Consider the following 15490-nt stretch of genomic DNA (forward strand, 5'->3'; position numbering starts at 1 on the left):
TGAGTGGAAATAGGTTTCTACGACGAAATACAAACCCTTGGCGCTAATGAAAGATGAAGGTCATTTAATCTGGTTCAGTGTGGTAACCCAAGGCAGGAGCAGACCATAGCACTGTCATGCACAAAACTCCAAAACAGCGAACACAAGAAATATGATAAACAAAGAAATATGCCAAAGTCTGTGCAATCAAATCTTTGGAAGACATTCAGTTTTGTACGAGCATGTTAACTAAACATTCAGAAGCAGAACTGTTCCACTTTGTCTTTTGATTAATGCCTAAGAAATAATTAGTACTTAATATTTTTGGCCATACAACCAGAATGTATGCCAAAAAAACTCAACACAACCTGCTTTAATATTTCATTGATCTGCTTTTCCATAGTTTTTCTATGTAAACCTGTAACCTGACAGATGCGTTAACATCTCATTCTTTGCAGCGTCTCACGGTTTTGTGCAAAGTAAAAGTAGTTTACTTTTACTAAGTAAACTTTTTAAAAAAGTGTTCTAAAAGCATTTCCACTGCCTACTTTTCAAGTTTTTCAAATGCAAAAACTGTATGAATGGCCCCTGGCTCTGCAAAACTACAGATTATGTAAATCAGAACTGTGAAGTTGTTGTATCTGGGGTGTCATGGCTTTTTTTCTCCATCATTTTATGGCAGTAGATGCTTAACATTTGTAATACGACAAGGCAACGTTCACATATCAGCAGAATAAGGTTGTCAGTCCTGTATCTAAGTCCTTAATATGATTATGTTCACACACTGTATGATTATTCACAGGAGTAAAAAACGCATTTTATAGTCAAACTCACACCCATACATTTTTAGGACTGGACTGGACAACCAGTCATCCGCATTGGAACTGGACTGGACAATATGTCCATCACATTCAATGCGAGATAGCCACTGTGTGTTGTGGGTTTTCGTGTGTGGTTTCGGTAACTTGTAGCGACCGAGATATGAGCTGTGTGTCATCTGAAGGTTTTAAGTCACTGTTCTCCACCGGAGTGTCTCCCGCCAGTTTTGTGCAACTCAAATGCGCCACTCTCCACCCAGATATAAAAACTGCTGTCGGTTAACGAAGATTTGATGGATAAACTCATGGCCTGATTGGATTCTTGTTGTGTTAAATGACTTTTCAGTTTTACAGACGTCGACATGTTTGATGAAACTATTGTCACTGTCGCTATGGTTATTAGTAAGAGAATATGGTTGACCCCCATTGCACATTCATACAGACAGTATTCAAGGTGCTACTTTAAGTTGCTTTGTGAACGGGACATTTGTAAATGCGGTTGACAGTGTGAATGTTGCCAAAAAGGTTGATAACTACTAACATATAGTGATGAAGGCCACTAGTACCTATGCTGTCATATGACAAAGCAAGAACGGCAAAAAATGACAGAGCTCACCTGTAGAACAGGACTGCTGTGGACGTTTGGGAAAGACGTTGGCTTGTTGAGCCACAGGATGAGATCTCTGCATGAAAGCTTGTGTAAACAGGCTATCCCTTTAGCCTCGTTCTCCTGCTCCTCCTCTACAGCCCACAGACGTCTGTGGTGGAGCCGGTATGCAGATTTAAAGGATAGATATAGGGCTAACCACCTGAGAAAAGAGGATAAGAGTAGATTTTATTATATAAACAGCTATTAAGACTCCTTTGTCTGCTGTAGGAAACAATGAATGCATTGAATCCCATACCTAAATATCACCTGAATGCAAGTGAGAAAAGAATTAGATTCTTATTGATATATTTAGTTCTTATTAGAGTCATGGGTTCAACCGGATAACAACAAGCTTAAATAATGCAGATTTATTCAAAATTTAATGTAGGAAAAAAATACTATGGAAGTCAATGGCTCCAGTTAACTATTTGGTTACTGACATTCTTTAAAAAAATCTTCCCTTGTGTTCAGCTGAAGAAAGAAATTCATACAGGTTTGAAACAACTTGAGGGTGAGTAAAGGATGACAGAATTTTCATTTTAAAGTGAACTATCCCTTTAAAGGGAGAGTTCATGTAAAAATTAGACAAACTTGTATAATTTGCTCTTCCACTTTTTCTGAATACATTACTGGTTTCTATACGTCTGAATTAATCCAGTATTTCCACTTGCCATCTGTAGCGTTGTTTACTATGGTAAAGTTGACACAGTGGATTGGGTATTCTGAGCTCATGTGATTGAGTGGAGGCAGGGATAATATGCATATTCATGAATATGCATATACTAAATGAAGCTATTTACGGCATGAAGAAATTATTTTCACAGGAAAAAAGTTAAAAGTTACGTAATTTTTGTAGTTTAAAGCATTAAATTATTGACTACAGGAGGACTTTATTTTCATTATTGTCTTCATCCTCATGCCATTCCATACTGTATGACTTTTTGGAGTCATGCAGGTTTGGAACAAGATGATGACAGAACTGATTTTCCGGTGAACTATCCATTTAAGTCAGAGAAAGTGCGCATTCTGACATTTAATAGTCTCTCACATGAAAGTGAAGTAACTGACCTCACTAGTGTCCCCTGAAGCATGATGTTGGACATCTCTGCAGGAGACACGTCGATGAAACGCAGGAAGGAAAAGCTGCTGCTTTCATCATCAGCTGTAACAGTCATGCAGATCATCAGAAATAAGTGTTTGTAAGTTTTGTACTGAAGAAATTACAAAATAATTGTGGAATGAATAAAGAGACTCACTTTTTCTGTGAAACAATGACTGTTGAATGTGTTGTGTGGCGAACGGAGAGAACAGAGTCTGCTTCAGCCTGAGGAGTGAAAACAATGAATAAAACACAGTCTAATAAAAACTCATCAAAGCTATTACAAGCGTTGTATAACAACTCTTGATGGGAGATGGAATCAATAAAGCTACAAAGTTGGGTATTATCCTAATGGTCCGTTCACACCAAGAATGATAATTATATTAAAGTCCATACCACAATAACATTCTGTTTGTTATAAGCTCTTGAAAGTCAGGTAGATACTGATTGACTGACAATTTATCACTCATCCGCTGGAAAATTTGAACAAAGGGATTCAAAAGATATTGTTCCTCTGTGTCTTCATCGTTATTATTATGGTATAGATAGACTTCCTTGATTTCACAGAATTAAGGCAATTTTCTTTATAGTTATTGTACTTGGTGTGAACAAGCCTTGAGGGAGGTATAGTAAACCTGGAAGCTACATGGAGATCAACTCACTTAGTTTTTCCGAGGTCAGAAGTGCGGAGGATGGCGTGTCGGAACAGGAACTTGGACATGATGAAGGGCTTCAGGGACATGTGGAAAGGCGAGCGTATTTCCTGACGCTCAAACAGGTCTGGGTGGTTGCAAACCTTTAAAATTTGTGAAAAACACTGTTTAAACACTACAGCTCTTTACTATATGTACAGTGAGACTGAAAGGCACGGGCCGATCTACAGGGGGGCAAGGGGAGGCAGCTGCCCCCCAACTCTAGAGCCTTGCCCCTGAAGGTGAAGGGAGTTTCCCCAGGTGTAGTTTAAACACACGTTTAACATTAAAATTACATTTGTAATGAATGATTTGTATGCCAAAGACGATTCAGCATCAGCAAAAACAGCGAGTCTCAGCGGTTGTGATTTGTAAGAGCACTCTTCCCTTTGATTAGCCTCATTTTGAATTTAGTAAAGACAAGACCAGCTTAACAAAAAATATAAAAATACTGTATCCATAACTGCCAACTCTCACACATTCACCGTGAGACACACGCAATTGACACTTTCCATGCTCTCACGCCACACATACATTTTCTTATGCATAGAAAAATCGCGAAGCAAAGAGGACACGGAGACCGACAGACTAAACAGAGCAGGTTACTTATGATATAAAAATAAAAAAAATTCTCAGCTCTCAGATTTACTTTATTACAAAATTCAAACAATAAAGGACATTTGGCACTTGTAAATGTTACGTGACAGATCCCTAGCTGCACGTGGACCGATCATCTCTTCTAGCAAACAGTAAATAAACGCAAATGAACAATGTCAAAAGAAACGGTATCCTACAACTTACCTAAATATATATTCCTCATACATAATATCGACCAATCAATTTAACAAAGGGATCAATCAAACAACTGGAGAACAATTATGTCACATAACATTTACCACAGGAAAGCTATTTAATTACCATAATAGGCTATAGCACATTAGTTGGCTAGAATTTTTTTTTTTTTTTTTTTTTAGTATTTTGCTAAATATGTGTAGTGTACCATATTACATATTTATTATATTATATTGTTATTTATATCATTAAATAAAGTTGTTATTATAATAAAAAAATGCATTATATGTAATTTGACTTATTTTTAACCTTAAATAAGACTGCCAGCTGATAGGGCTCTGTATTTATTTTTTAATTTTTACATTTGATTTAGCTGAGCAGTCCTTCCAATTCCTCTCAGATATCACAGCAATGAAACCAGGTTACAACTGGGGAAATAACAAATACAATAGGATTAAGTAGTCTAAACATAACTGGTGTGTGCATGTGATAAATCTTTCTGATTTTATATTTGTTATATAGGCTACTTATTAGCTACACGGCCCTACAGTGTAATGTAATACAATGTAGACTGTAATTATAAGTTTTTAATTATAATAAGAAATTGAGTATTGTCCACTGTTGTATATTTGTAGTCCACTGAATCTTGGACACAATTATTGTACTTTTTTATTTTTTCATTTTGCTTTTTATACTGTTTTGTTTTGTTTGAACACTGGGCTTATTCCTTTGTAGTGTGTAAGGGCATGATTAAACAATAAGTACTGTAGTTTAAAAGTGGGTTTCTGTTTGTTTTGTTAAAGCAATTCACATATAGGGATTTCCACGTATACCCCTGCCACCCTGCCAAGACCTCTTGCCACCTCTTTGCCCCCCAATGTAAAATTTTCTAGAGCAGCCACTGGAAAAATATTGGTAACCAATTTTGATAAACCAATTTTGGTTTCCACTGACAAAAAAATACAATAGACTCAAATGGGAACCAAAGCAATTATCAAAAATGTTCAAAATTATTCAACATTTTTTAAAATTCCACAAAATAAAATAAAAAATTATATATACAGGTTTGGAACGACATGAGGGTCAGTAAATGATGACAGAATTTTCAATTTTGGATGAACTATATCTAGTAAATAAACCCAGCCTCACCTTCCTAAACTGCATGACCAGGTTCATGAGGCTGCTGGTGGTGTTGTGGGCCTGCTGGGCCGTGCCCATTGATGATTGCAGCAGGTCCTCAATGGAAATCTTGTTCTTCAGAGCCTGGTAGAGCAGCCGCTGTCTGCTGGTCAGCTGGCAGTATGTCAAGATTTCAATCTGAGATGAAGGTTTAAAAAATGAAGAACATAAATATCACATATAGGGACATGAAACCACAAACCATAATTCTGCCTGAGATACTGTAAGACTCTTTCACCTTGTCAGAGAGCTCATTCTCCACATCCTTCTTTATTCTGCGCAGCATAAATGGTTTTAGGATCATGTGCAATCTGGACAGCTGGTCTGAGAGGGTAAACCACCATAAATTATGTCTACTGGAGCATGGGCAAAACATTCAGACATTGCTTGTTCAGCATGAGGGCTGCTGTTTTAATATTAACACAATATTAATTGTTTAAAATGTATTATTTTGTAGCTAAAAATCTAGAATAATTACAATAATTACAATAATTATGTTGCCGCTCTTCACAAGCAAAGCCTAACATACTAGCAAAGCCTAATAAAAAGCTAAAATATGCTAGCAACATGCTACACCTGCTAGCATCGTACTAAAACAACCTACCAACCACATAGCAATAGGCAGCAAACACCCAAAAAATACAAGCAATCTAGCAATCTCCCAAAACATCTGATCTGATCTATCCGATAGATTGGATGAGGAAAACTTTTAAACCATAGAAATATTAAAACTAATTCAAACTTAAAATACTAAAAAACTTCAAACTTTTAAAAATATATATTTCTTTGACAATTTGATTTACTATCCCTGCTTTCTTTTTCATTTAGTCATTTAAATGTTTTGTTTTTTTTTTTTACTAAATTGTTCATCCCTAACACATATTTTAAAAGGATAGTTCACCCAAAAATTTAAAGTAGACTATGATTTACTCACCCTAAAGTTATCCTAAGTACATTCTTCTTTCAGACGAATAAAAGTTGAGTTACAGTTTAAAAAGTCTAGCTAATCCAAGATTTATAATGGCAGGAATTGTTTTTGAAGTCCATAAAAATGTCTCTGTCCATCAAATAATGTGCTCCGCACGGCTTCAGGAGGTTAATAAATGCCTTTAGAAGTAAAGTGATGCGTTTGTGTAAGAAACATATCAATATTTATACTTTATAAAGTAATGTTTCGGCCAATCGCCTTCCGTATTCAGTTTATGGAAAAAGTGTTTAAAGTGCCTCTGCAGTTCAAAGGCTTACACTCCCAGGTACGCTAATCAGACGTCGCATACGCATCTTGAACTCTGAGAAGGCCTTTTCAACACTTTTCCACGGAAGGCGATCAGCCGGAACTTTATTTAAAAAAGTTAAAAGTTTTAAATATGGATATTTTTCTTACACACATGCAACGATTTGCTTCAGAAGGCCTTTATTAACCTCCCAGAGCCATGTGGAGCACGTTATTTGATGGACAGATGCATTTTTATGGACTTCAAAAACAAAGCAACAATCCCTGCCATTATAAGGCTTGGATTAGCCAGGACTTTTTTAATATAAAGATTGTATTCGTCTGAAAGAAGAATGTCATACACCTAGGATGACTTGAGGGTGAGTAAATCATAAGCTAATTTTCATTTTTTGGTGAACTATCCCTTTAATCTCTCTGAAGATAAAATGGACAGTAAACAAGAGATAAAGACAAGAGTTGACTGACTTTCATCAATAGCAGATTTGTTCTCAGCATGACTCTCGATGTCCTTGGAAAACCACTCATTGAACTCCTCGTGAGAGTCAAACAGAGTCGGCATGATGAAGTGAAGCAGGGCCCACAACTGAGAGAAAGAACAATTGTGTCAAGTTTTTGTGGCACTGCACTCGCAAATGTAAACTCTCAAACAAGGTCTCGCATGAATACACTTACCTCTGCCATTGTGTTTTGGATTGGTGTCCCTGTTAGCAGGAGGCGGTTCCTGCACTGGAACTGAAGCAGAATCTTCCATCGGACGCTGCCAAGAAGAACCAGACACAGCTACTAAGACCTCCCAAGCAAGCAGCAAGCTGAGGTTAACGGAGAATATAACTCTGCATGACAACAACGCTCAATGCTGAACTCTGAATACTACAGGGGTTTCTCTTCAGAGCTCACTTCTCAGACTTGGTTTAAGTCTTTCATAGATTATGGGGACTTTAGAGACTTGAAAGCTCAAGAAAGCTGCTCTGACGCCCTGTCGAGACTCCAATTAGGCAATAAATCATGTTCTACCACAACAGAAGCTGCTGGCACATGTGCTGTCATCTCCAGAGAGGCACAAACTCACACTCAGAGCTCGAGAGGCCCTCATTCTCTGAAGGGTTCCAGTCCAGACATAGTGTCACTGCACTGACTATGAGGATGCGAATATGGAAAATGTGCACCAGTACTGGAGGCTCTCTGAAGCATCTGGAGCTTTTTATAAACCCTTTTTCCATTTTTAAAAGGTTCAAGGATGCATATAAATTAGATGACCAGATTTTATTTGCTATGTTTGCAAGAAAATACAATAAATCCACTATCCTATATGTGACCCTGGACAAAACCAGTCATAAGTCGCACGGGTATATTTGTAGCAATAGCCAATGATACATTGTATGGGTCAAAATTATCAGACAACTTTAAAGGTGATTTATTTCAATATTTTGCACACTCAGATTCCATATTTTCAAATAGTTTATATTATCTCACCCAAATCCTATCCTAACAAACCATAAATCGATGGCAAGCTTATTTATTCAGCTTTCAGATGATGTTTAAATCTCAATTTCAAATCAAAAATTACCCTTATGACTGGTTTTGTGGTTCAGGGTCACATATCTGACCATTTTAAGACAGCATGAGCTGATAACCAGTCTGTTTAGCCAATTAACAGAAGTGGTAATGCTAGTATCCGTTCCAAAAAATGTATAAGTAAATACTGTGTAAAACAAAGTTAATAACTAGGTAATTTGCAATGGAAAATGTATAAAATTAATTAATTTTTTGGTTATCTTTTTATGCTATGACTTGCATGTAATTAATAATCCAATTTCCCTTGTGGTCAATCGACTTACCTTGTTATGTATTCCAAACATTTGTTACGTATTCCAATAACTCAAAGTGCTAATCGAGTGCCAATTACCTGGTGCTGCTTTTCAGTGCTTGGGCCTCATCTAGAACCATATACTGCCATTTCACCCTCTGGAAATACTTCACATCCTGCACCACCAGCTGATAACTGGTGATGACCACATGAAATGGTGCATTCTGGGTGTACAATGTTTTCTACAGAAGCCAAACAGGGATAAAATATGGTTGAAGTAGTAGATTTAAATTAATCTGCTTTATTAGAGAAATGTTCTTATGAAATGCTTACCTGGCTCCAAAATTTTCTAATAACTTTACGATCATGAGGGTTCCCCCAGTACGGTAGCACCTGCAAAATAATACAAATAAAGTATTAAACATTTTTTTTTTTTAAACATGTAAAAAATAAATAATTGCCAAAAGGATATAAATGTATCTATCTATATATACTTTTCATAATCTTAACCTCATTGCAAGGTGTACAATGCACATTATTTTAGGGATCAACAATAAGTATGGACCGACTGATCCGGGCAAGAATCAGCAAGTAAAAGTGTGTGCATGAATTAATAGAAATGACAAATTAAAAACATAATTAATTATTTGTTGTAACTTTTTTAATATAAAGGAAACTAATCTTTAATGAAAAACATAACACAAAAAAATGTTGCTAAAAATAAAGTGTGGTGGGGCCAGTGAAAATATTGGCAGGGCTAGTATAATTCTGAATCACTGGCCTGACCGGGCCAACAAAAATAAATAATTACTGTTCAGCCCTCTGATATTCCTCAAGATATTCTGGCTGGGATTTCGGATACAGATGATTTGTGATTCGGTCTGACTGGCAGGAAATGAATATTTAGGTTGCTGATATTAGTAGAACACTATAAATGATACAACACTGCCCCCTAAGGATTACAAAAATCTAACCAGAAATGCAATAATCTGTCATGCGTTTCCTTACAGCAAAATAGGCAAAGGCTGAGAAAAAACTAAGCAAATTTTCCATTGTTCTGAAAATAGACGTAGTTCAATGGGTTTATAAAGGGTTTGAGACAGTGAAAGAGATTCCGGTAAAAAGAAATCCACAGCTGCAGGTGTTTCCCCGCACAGCTGCCACACTCACCTTGAATTTGGGGACAAAGCGGGAGAACTCCTGATGCCAGTTGTTGAGTGTTGAAGCAGGGGAGATGATCAAGAAGGGTCCCCAGATGTTTTCCCTCTGTCCGATAGAGCACGCGGACACAAAATAAGCCAAACAGGTGCAGACGGCAGAGGGGGATTAGGGCGGAGATGGTGGGAAAGAATGAGAGAAGAGAGAGAGGGGTCAAAACAGGAAACAACTGAAGAACAAGGTAACATGCTAACATGGCTTCCTATGGGCCCACAGCGCTACGCTTTCATATCAAATACCAAAACTCTGTATCCTCCTCTTTTCGCAAGCCCTGGAAGTCACAGAGGGCAGCGGAGACAGCTGGAGGTATCAGCTTCATATCCATGCCAAAAAACTGATTTGTGTCAGAGGCTAGCGATTAGTAAATACAGTTCATCTTTCAAGTGAAATCTCTTGGTAAGAGAAAGAGAATGTTTTGCAAACCCAAAAATCATGCTGTGCTTATGGTAGGGCTGGGCGATATTGTGGAAAAAATAGGGCTGTTAAAATAACGTGTGGTAATTTCGATCAAATAATCGGAGAAAAAAATAACTCGTTAAAAAAATAACGCAGATTAATCCATTCCGTATTGAACTTTGACCCCGAGCAGTTCTCCACCGTTCAACTGTAAAATGAAGAAAGGGGATGAGAACGCGCTGCCTGGATCATTGATTGGAACATTTACTTATAGAAAAAAGCGGCTTGATGGAAGTGTTGATAAAAGTACCAAATTTAAAGCATCCAGGAGTTAACGTTAATCCGGAGGTAAATTACCTAACGTCCCGTGATAACAACTCTAGCAGACAGCGTCATCTTCAAACCGCACTGTAAGTAAAAACTATGTTACCTGGGATAAACGCTGTCAAGATGAGATGCTATGTCTGTGTCATTGTGCCAACATTATCTTATTATTTATGTCTTGTTAATAAATAAAAAGTTTAATACCTCAGGAAAATGAACTTTCCTCTCTTGTCAACAAGGTGTTTAGCGCAGCGCGCGCTCCAGTGGTGGAGGCGCGCGCCGTATATTATATATTAACGTTACCGTATATTACTAATATTACTATTACGGCGTATATATTTTATATATTACTGTCTATGCGTATATTACGGTATATGCTAGCGTTACAGAAGGACGTACACAGTAAACGGATCTTTACATGGTGGAATATTTTGTTTGATCGGTTCATTAAGGTTCAAGCTAGGTTATCCCATCCCACCCCTCTCAAACCGATTACAATTTCGGTTTGGGCATTATTATTATTTCGATTGAGGTGTTTATATAAAGCATTTTCATTCAGATTGGACTTTTAAACAGATTACAGTGATCCATGTAAACGCACCTACTGAAACGCAAATTTAGCAAATCTGTATGTGACCAACTGAGTAATTCCCTTACTAAATGGATCGCAATGTCCTGCAGACCTGTTTCCTTGTATGTATGTACAGTGAAAAAACTGTAACATACATACAACTGTAGCTACATATACATACATCATCTTCCTGAAGCACTTTTGAATTTATTTCCTCAGCATACTAGGTCATATTGTTGATTATTATTAGTATTAATATGCATAGAGCCCTGAACGTGAAATGTGAGGAAAAAGCAGGATATCGTGGCTATGAATTAAGAATGTTATTAATTGCGAATGTTACTTTTTTATCATTTGAACAGACAGTCATCATTAACATTAAACACAAAGTTATTGCATATTGGTTTCAGAAAACTTGGAAAGTCAATCATTACCTCTGCCAGATGAGCCAGTAACGCAATGCTCTGGACCGTCTTTCCAAGCCCCATCTCATCTGCCAGAATGCCATTAATGCCCTATGGGAGAAAAACAGACAGAGACATAAATCATCACAATCTCCTCACAAGCATAATAGAAGGATATGATATACACTGTCTTGTGCAGTTTTTGCTCACCAAGACTACATTTGCCTGATCAAAAATACCATGAAAACTGTAATATTATGAAATATTATAACAATTTAAAATAAATATATTTTTAAATAAAGCTCATTTTAAAATGAGTTTTCAGCATCATTACTCTAGTCCTCAGTGTAACTGTAACATGATCATTCAGAAATCATTTTAACTTGTTGATTTGGTGCTAAAGAAACATTTCTTAAAATAATATCAATGTTGAAAATGTTGTCTTGCATAATATCTTTGTGGGAAAAAGTGACACATTTTCAGGATTTGATTAATAGAAAGTCCAAAATATTTGATAATATTTATAAATGTCTTTGTCACTTTTGACCAATTTAATGCATCCTTGCTCAATAAAAAACTTTTTTTCTTTTCTTTTTTTTATCTTACAGACCCAAAACTTTTGAATGGTAGTGTATGGAGAAATAAGCATAATTTCTTTATGAGAAATAAAAAAAAAAATCACCTGTTCATAAAGATTGGCCAACCAGTTCATGCCTTTCAGCTGGTAGCCCTTAAGTTTCCCATTGAACATCGTGGGCTGGGGAATGTCTTCACCTGCTTGAATAGATGGGTTTGATAAGCTGTAGCTCTCGCCGAAGCCAGAGCCAGATATGCTAGCCGCATGCAGAGAGGCGCAGCGACTGTCCTTTGCTTCTTCGTCAAACAACCTGGTCTGCAGAACAAAAAGAGAGACATTGTGATAATTCATTTTCTAGCTAAAATTCATGAGGGAAACTGATGTAATGCAAAGATATACCATATAACTCAGAGTGCCACTTACTTTAGCCTGGTGGATCTGGTATGCCTCTTTTGCATTTTTAAGAGCCTGGGACTTGTAATATTCACTATCTGCAAGAAGAAAATATGGAAAGCATATGATTCTAATACACATTTGCATAAGATAAGATCCACATTGAATGATCCACCAGAGACAGAATAAGGTCTTACCATAGTCTTCCTGGCCGACATTGACCATAACCCCTCCACCGATGTCGATCTGCCGCTGGGAGGTGTTGTCCTCAAGCTTGCGCAGGATCTCCTCCTGTGTGCCGTCTCCCCCAGCGTTCTGCTTGCCCCCCATGAAGTGAGCGTAGAGTTCTGTCTGGGTGATCAGGAAATTCAGCTTCCGCTGCTGACGCTTAGCCTGATGGGACACACAAGGAAGAACTGTCAGGATGATGTTTAAGCAAACGATTCTCGGCGAAATGTGATTTTTAGAGTACATGTATGAGTACCTCCCGCATCTCCTCATCCAGTTTGCGTTGCTCGAGAGCCTCTTTCTCAGCGCGCTTGCGGTGCTCCTTCTCCACCTTCTCGTACTTCTTCCAGTACAGCAGCATTTCTTTGGTGAGGCGGCGGGCACGTGGTAAAGTCTCTTTGCAGTTCTTCTGTGCCTGGATAGCAGCCCTCCGGACCTCACGCATACACTGGTGGGCCAACTGGACAAGTGTAGATGCACAAAGACTTTAAACATCTTCAAAAATAGACTATCTGAGACTATTAGTAAAAATTTGTCTCAGTGGTCTCAGATGTTTTGACCACACTTGATTTCCGTTTAAAAGTTTGGGGGGGCAGTAAGTTTAACACCAATATTTGGCTAGTATACATTCAAATGTGACATCTATATTGTTACAAAAGTTTATTTAAAGGAAGTGTATGTAAGATTGTGGCCGAAACTGGTACTGCAATCACTATCCCCTCTCCCCCCTGACTTGAGGTTGCCAGATAGGCTGCAGGATCCAGCAGGAACGTTTGTAGCTGCAGCTGTGGTAACTAGAGCAGATCTGGCAACTGGATGCCCAAACATTACTGACTTTATGATTGGTCGATAGGTGGAGGGTGGAGCTTCAAGCCAAAGCACAACATGTCAAAATCAACATCAGTTGAGAGCTGCAACAACAACCTTTAATAACAATATCCAGGCCGGACTGCTGTTGTCAGTGATATAACCGAGCGTTCACACCGCCGCCGGCGAAAACGTCAAAATTAGCTCTTGCCGCCCTGACAACAACGCTGTAGAAAGCTCTGTGGACGTGCTGCCACTCTGAAGTAGATCGAATGTTTTTTTCTTTTTTTAAACTGTATTTAAAGAGGCTGCAAATCAAACAAGCATGTTGACGGATATACTAACCACAAGTAGGGTATAAATTAACTTCATGAAATCGTTTAAATGTGAAAGTAAGAATTAATTGCATACCCGCTGAACAACGAGCGTTCTAGCGCCTGTAAAATAGTGTTGCGCGACTTCTTAACAAATTACACATCACTGAATGATCTTGTCATAAATGATAGGGAAACCCGCACAGCAATGATCAACCTCTCCTACAATTTGCTTGGGAACTAATGCGGTCGAAACCAAAGTTTACAGGCCTGCGTTATCTGGATTTCTCTCAAGCGGAGCACTTCTACATTCTGACTGGTTGCCGCCTGTTGCCTCTGAACCGCGTCATAGCTCATTACCATAAAGTTGAGCTGATTTCAACTCTCCTCGACGCCCAAATCGCCCAAGATGCTCCGCGCCGCTCTCGCCGGAGCTCGCCGCCCGGCTCCCATTGAAAATGAATGACTTCCGGCCAGCTTGCCGCTCTCGCCGTCGGCGGTGTGAACGCACAGTAAGTATTTGAAATTAACATGATTTCTTAATGTCTAGAGACATATTAGGGCCATTTTATGATTAATTGAAATACATTTCTTACACACAGTTCCTTTAATGCAAATCTTTTAAATTTTCTATTCAAAGATTCCTGAAAAAAAAAAAAATCAGGGTTTTCACAAATGTTTTAAACATTGATAATAATAAAAAATTATTAAAATATTGTGCACCAAGACATCAAATTAGAAATTACAAAATTCTGCTTTACTATCACAGGAATGAATTACATTTTAAATAATTTTTATCAAATAAATTCAGCTTTGGTGAGCATATGAGAGAAAAACAGACTTCATACAGACTTCGAAACGGTAGTGTATATAAATATATAACATCTCTTACTTTTCTGGCATTGGTTAAAACAAAGTTCCTTGCTGAGACTTTCTGTTTAAATGCCTGAAATGAGAGAATGAAAATATAGACTAATGCATGACACTGAATAAATAGAGGGAATTGCAACTGTTGACCAAGAAAAATGCTTGTACCTTTGGGATTTCTTTTTTAGCAATCGTGAGCCAGACTTTTCGTCTACGAGCATTGAGCTGCTCGATGGTTAAGTGCTTCTTTTTGATCATGGGAAGAGGTGCATCATGGGAAAACTTAGCAAAGATTTTAGTAATGTGCGCACGTCCCTCCATGGAGAATTCTTCTCCCCGTTTCTTCTTCTTTTTCATCTTTTTTAGTTTGGCTACAAAAGAAAGATCAGTATTCAAATGACCAGAAAACAGTTCATGTCATCCTCTTTTGTCCTGTAGGCTTACCCTTACATTTCTTCTCTTCCTTGATTTTCTTTTTCTTGAGGCCCAGTAGGTGGCGCTGCTGCTCGTAGAAAGGATCGTGAGTGGACAGAAGGCCTGTGCTGTAGTGTTGATAGTGCTGCAGCTGTGAACACAAACACACATTACCAACAGTTTCCATGAAGCTATTTATGCGGGGGCAGCTATCCCAGGCTCGGCCAACACGTCGTACCTCTCTGTCAGAGTGGAACTTGCTCTGGTGGAGTTTCGTGAACTTGTGTAGGCGCAGCATGTCCTGGAGCTCTTCCCGTGTCATTGTAAAGTCAGAATCATCCGAGTCAGTATCTGAATCTGTGGTGTCATCGCTCAGCAAGATGCCCTGCAATTCACAAACATCAGACTGCTTAGACATGGACATAAAGGAGAGGTCCATTTAAATATAAATGTGTGAAGAAAAAAAAAAGTAATTTTATATTTCATATCAAATTTATTTCTTATAATTGCAACAACTATAGAGTGCTTAAATGGAGATGACAATGAAAAAAAAAAAAACTAGATGACATTATATTTCAATGTTCAAAGTTTGCTCACAAAACATTTCCGTTCCCCAGAGAAACGTGGTATTTGCTCAGAAAACTTGTTTCAAAAAGTATTGCGTTCCCCTGAGAAATGCTCTGTTCCAACAGCAGCAGCATTAAACTATAGTACATTCTAACTCAATC

The 15490-nt window shown here is 37.9% G+C and overlaps 1 protein-coding gene across 5 annotated transcripts in view; it reads right to left on the reverse strand.

The window, feature by feature from the left end:
- ino80 (INO80 complex ATPase subunit) overlaps nucleotides 1–15490 on the reverse strand; it is a 56606-nt gene that overhangs the window by 33083 nt on the left and 8033 nt on the right. For 3 of the 5 annotated variants that reach the window (XM_067417475.1, XM_067417476.1, XM_067417478.1), the window contains exons 6-25: nucleotides 15001–15147; nucleotides 14793–14913; nucleotides 14517–14719; nucleotides 14374–14427; nucleotides 12617–12820; nucleotides 12330–12525; nucleotides 12163–12230; nucleotides 11845–12054; nucleotides 11193–11273; nucleotides 9420–9515; nucleotides 8583–8642; nucleotides 8349–8491; nucleotides 7115–7199; nucleotides 6908–7025; nucleotides 5447–5532; nucleotides 5179–5346; nucleotides 3208–3341; nucleotides 2703–2770; nucleotides 2515–2608; nucleotides 1414–1606 (exon numbers count right to left, since the gene is read on the reverse strand). In XM_067417475.1, the coding sequence (XP_067273576.1) occupies nucleotides 1414–1606; nucleotides 2515–2608; nucleotides 2703–2770; nucleotides 3208–3341; nucleotides 5179–5346; nucleotides 5447–5532; nucleotides 6908–7025; nucleotides 7115–7199; nucleotides 8349–8491; nucleotides 8583–8642; nucleotides 9420–9515; nucleotides 11193–11273; nucleotides 11845–12054; nucleotides 12163–12230; nucleotides 12330–12525; nucleotides 12617–12820; nucleotides 14374–14427; nucleotides 14517–14719; nucleotides 14793–14913; nucleotides 15001–15147 (2529 nt within the window). The remainder of the gene's footprint in view (nucleotides 1–1413; nucleotides 1607–2514; nucleotides 2609–2702; nucleotides 2771–3207; nucleotides 3342–5178; nucleotides 5347–5446; nucleotides 5533–6907; nucleotides 7026–7114; nucleotides 7200–8348; nucleotides 8492–8582; nucleotides 8643–9419; nucleotides 9516–11192; nucleotides 11274–11844; nucleotides 12055–12162; nucleotides 12231–12329; nucleotides 12526–12616; nucleotides 12821–14373; nucleotides 14428–14516; nucleotides 14720–14792; nucleotides 14914–15000; nucleotides 15148–15490) is intronic. The other 2 variants (XM_067417477.1, XM_067417480.1) reach the window with 1 other exon arrangement.

This window comes from Pseudorasbora parva, chromosome 15, assembly GCF_024679245.1.
Source record: "Pseudorasbora parva isolate DD20220531a chromosome 15, ASM2467924v1, whole genome shotgun sequence".
Classification (NCBI taxonomy): Eukaryota; Metazoa; Chordata; class Actinopteri; order Cypriniformes; family Gobionidae; genus Pseudorasbora; species Pseudorasbora parva.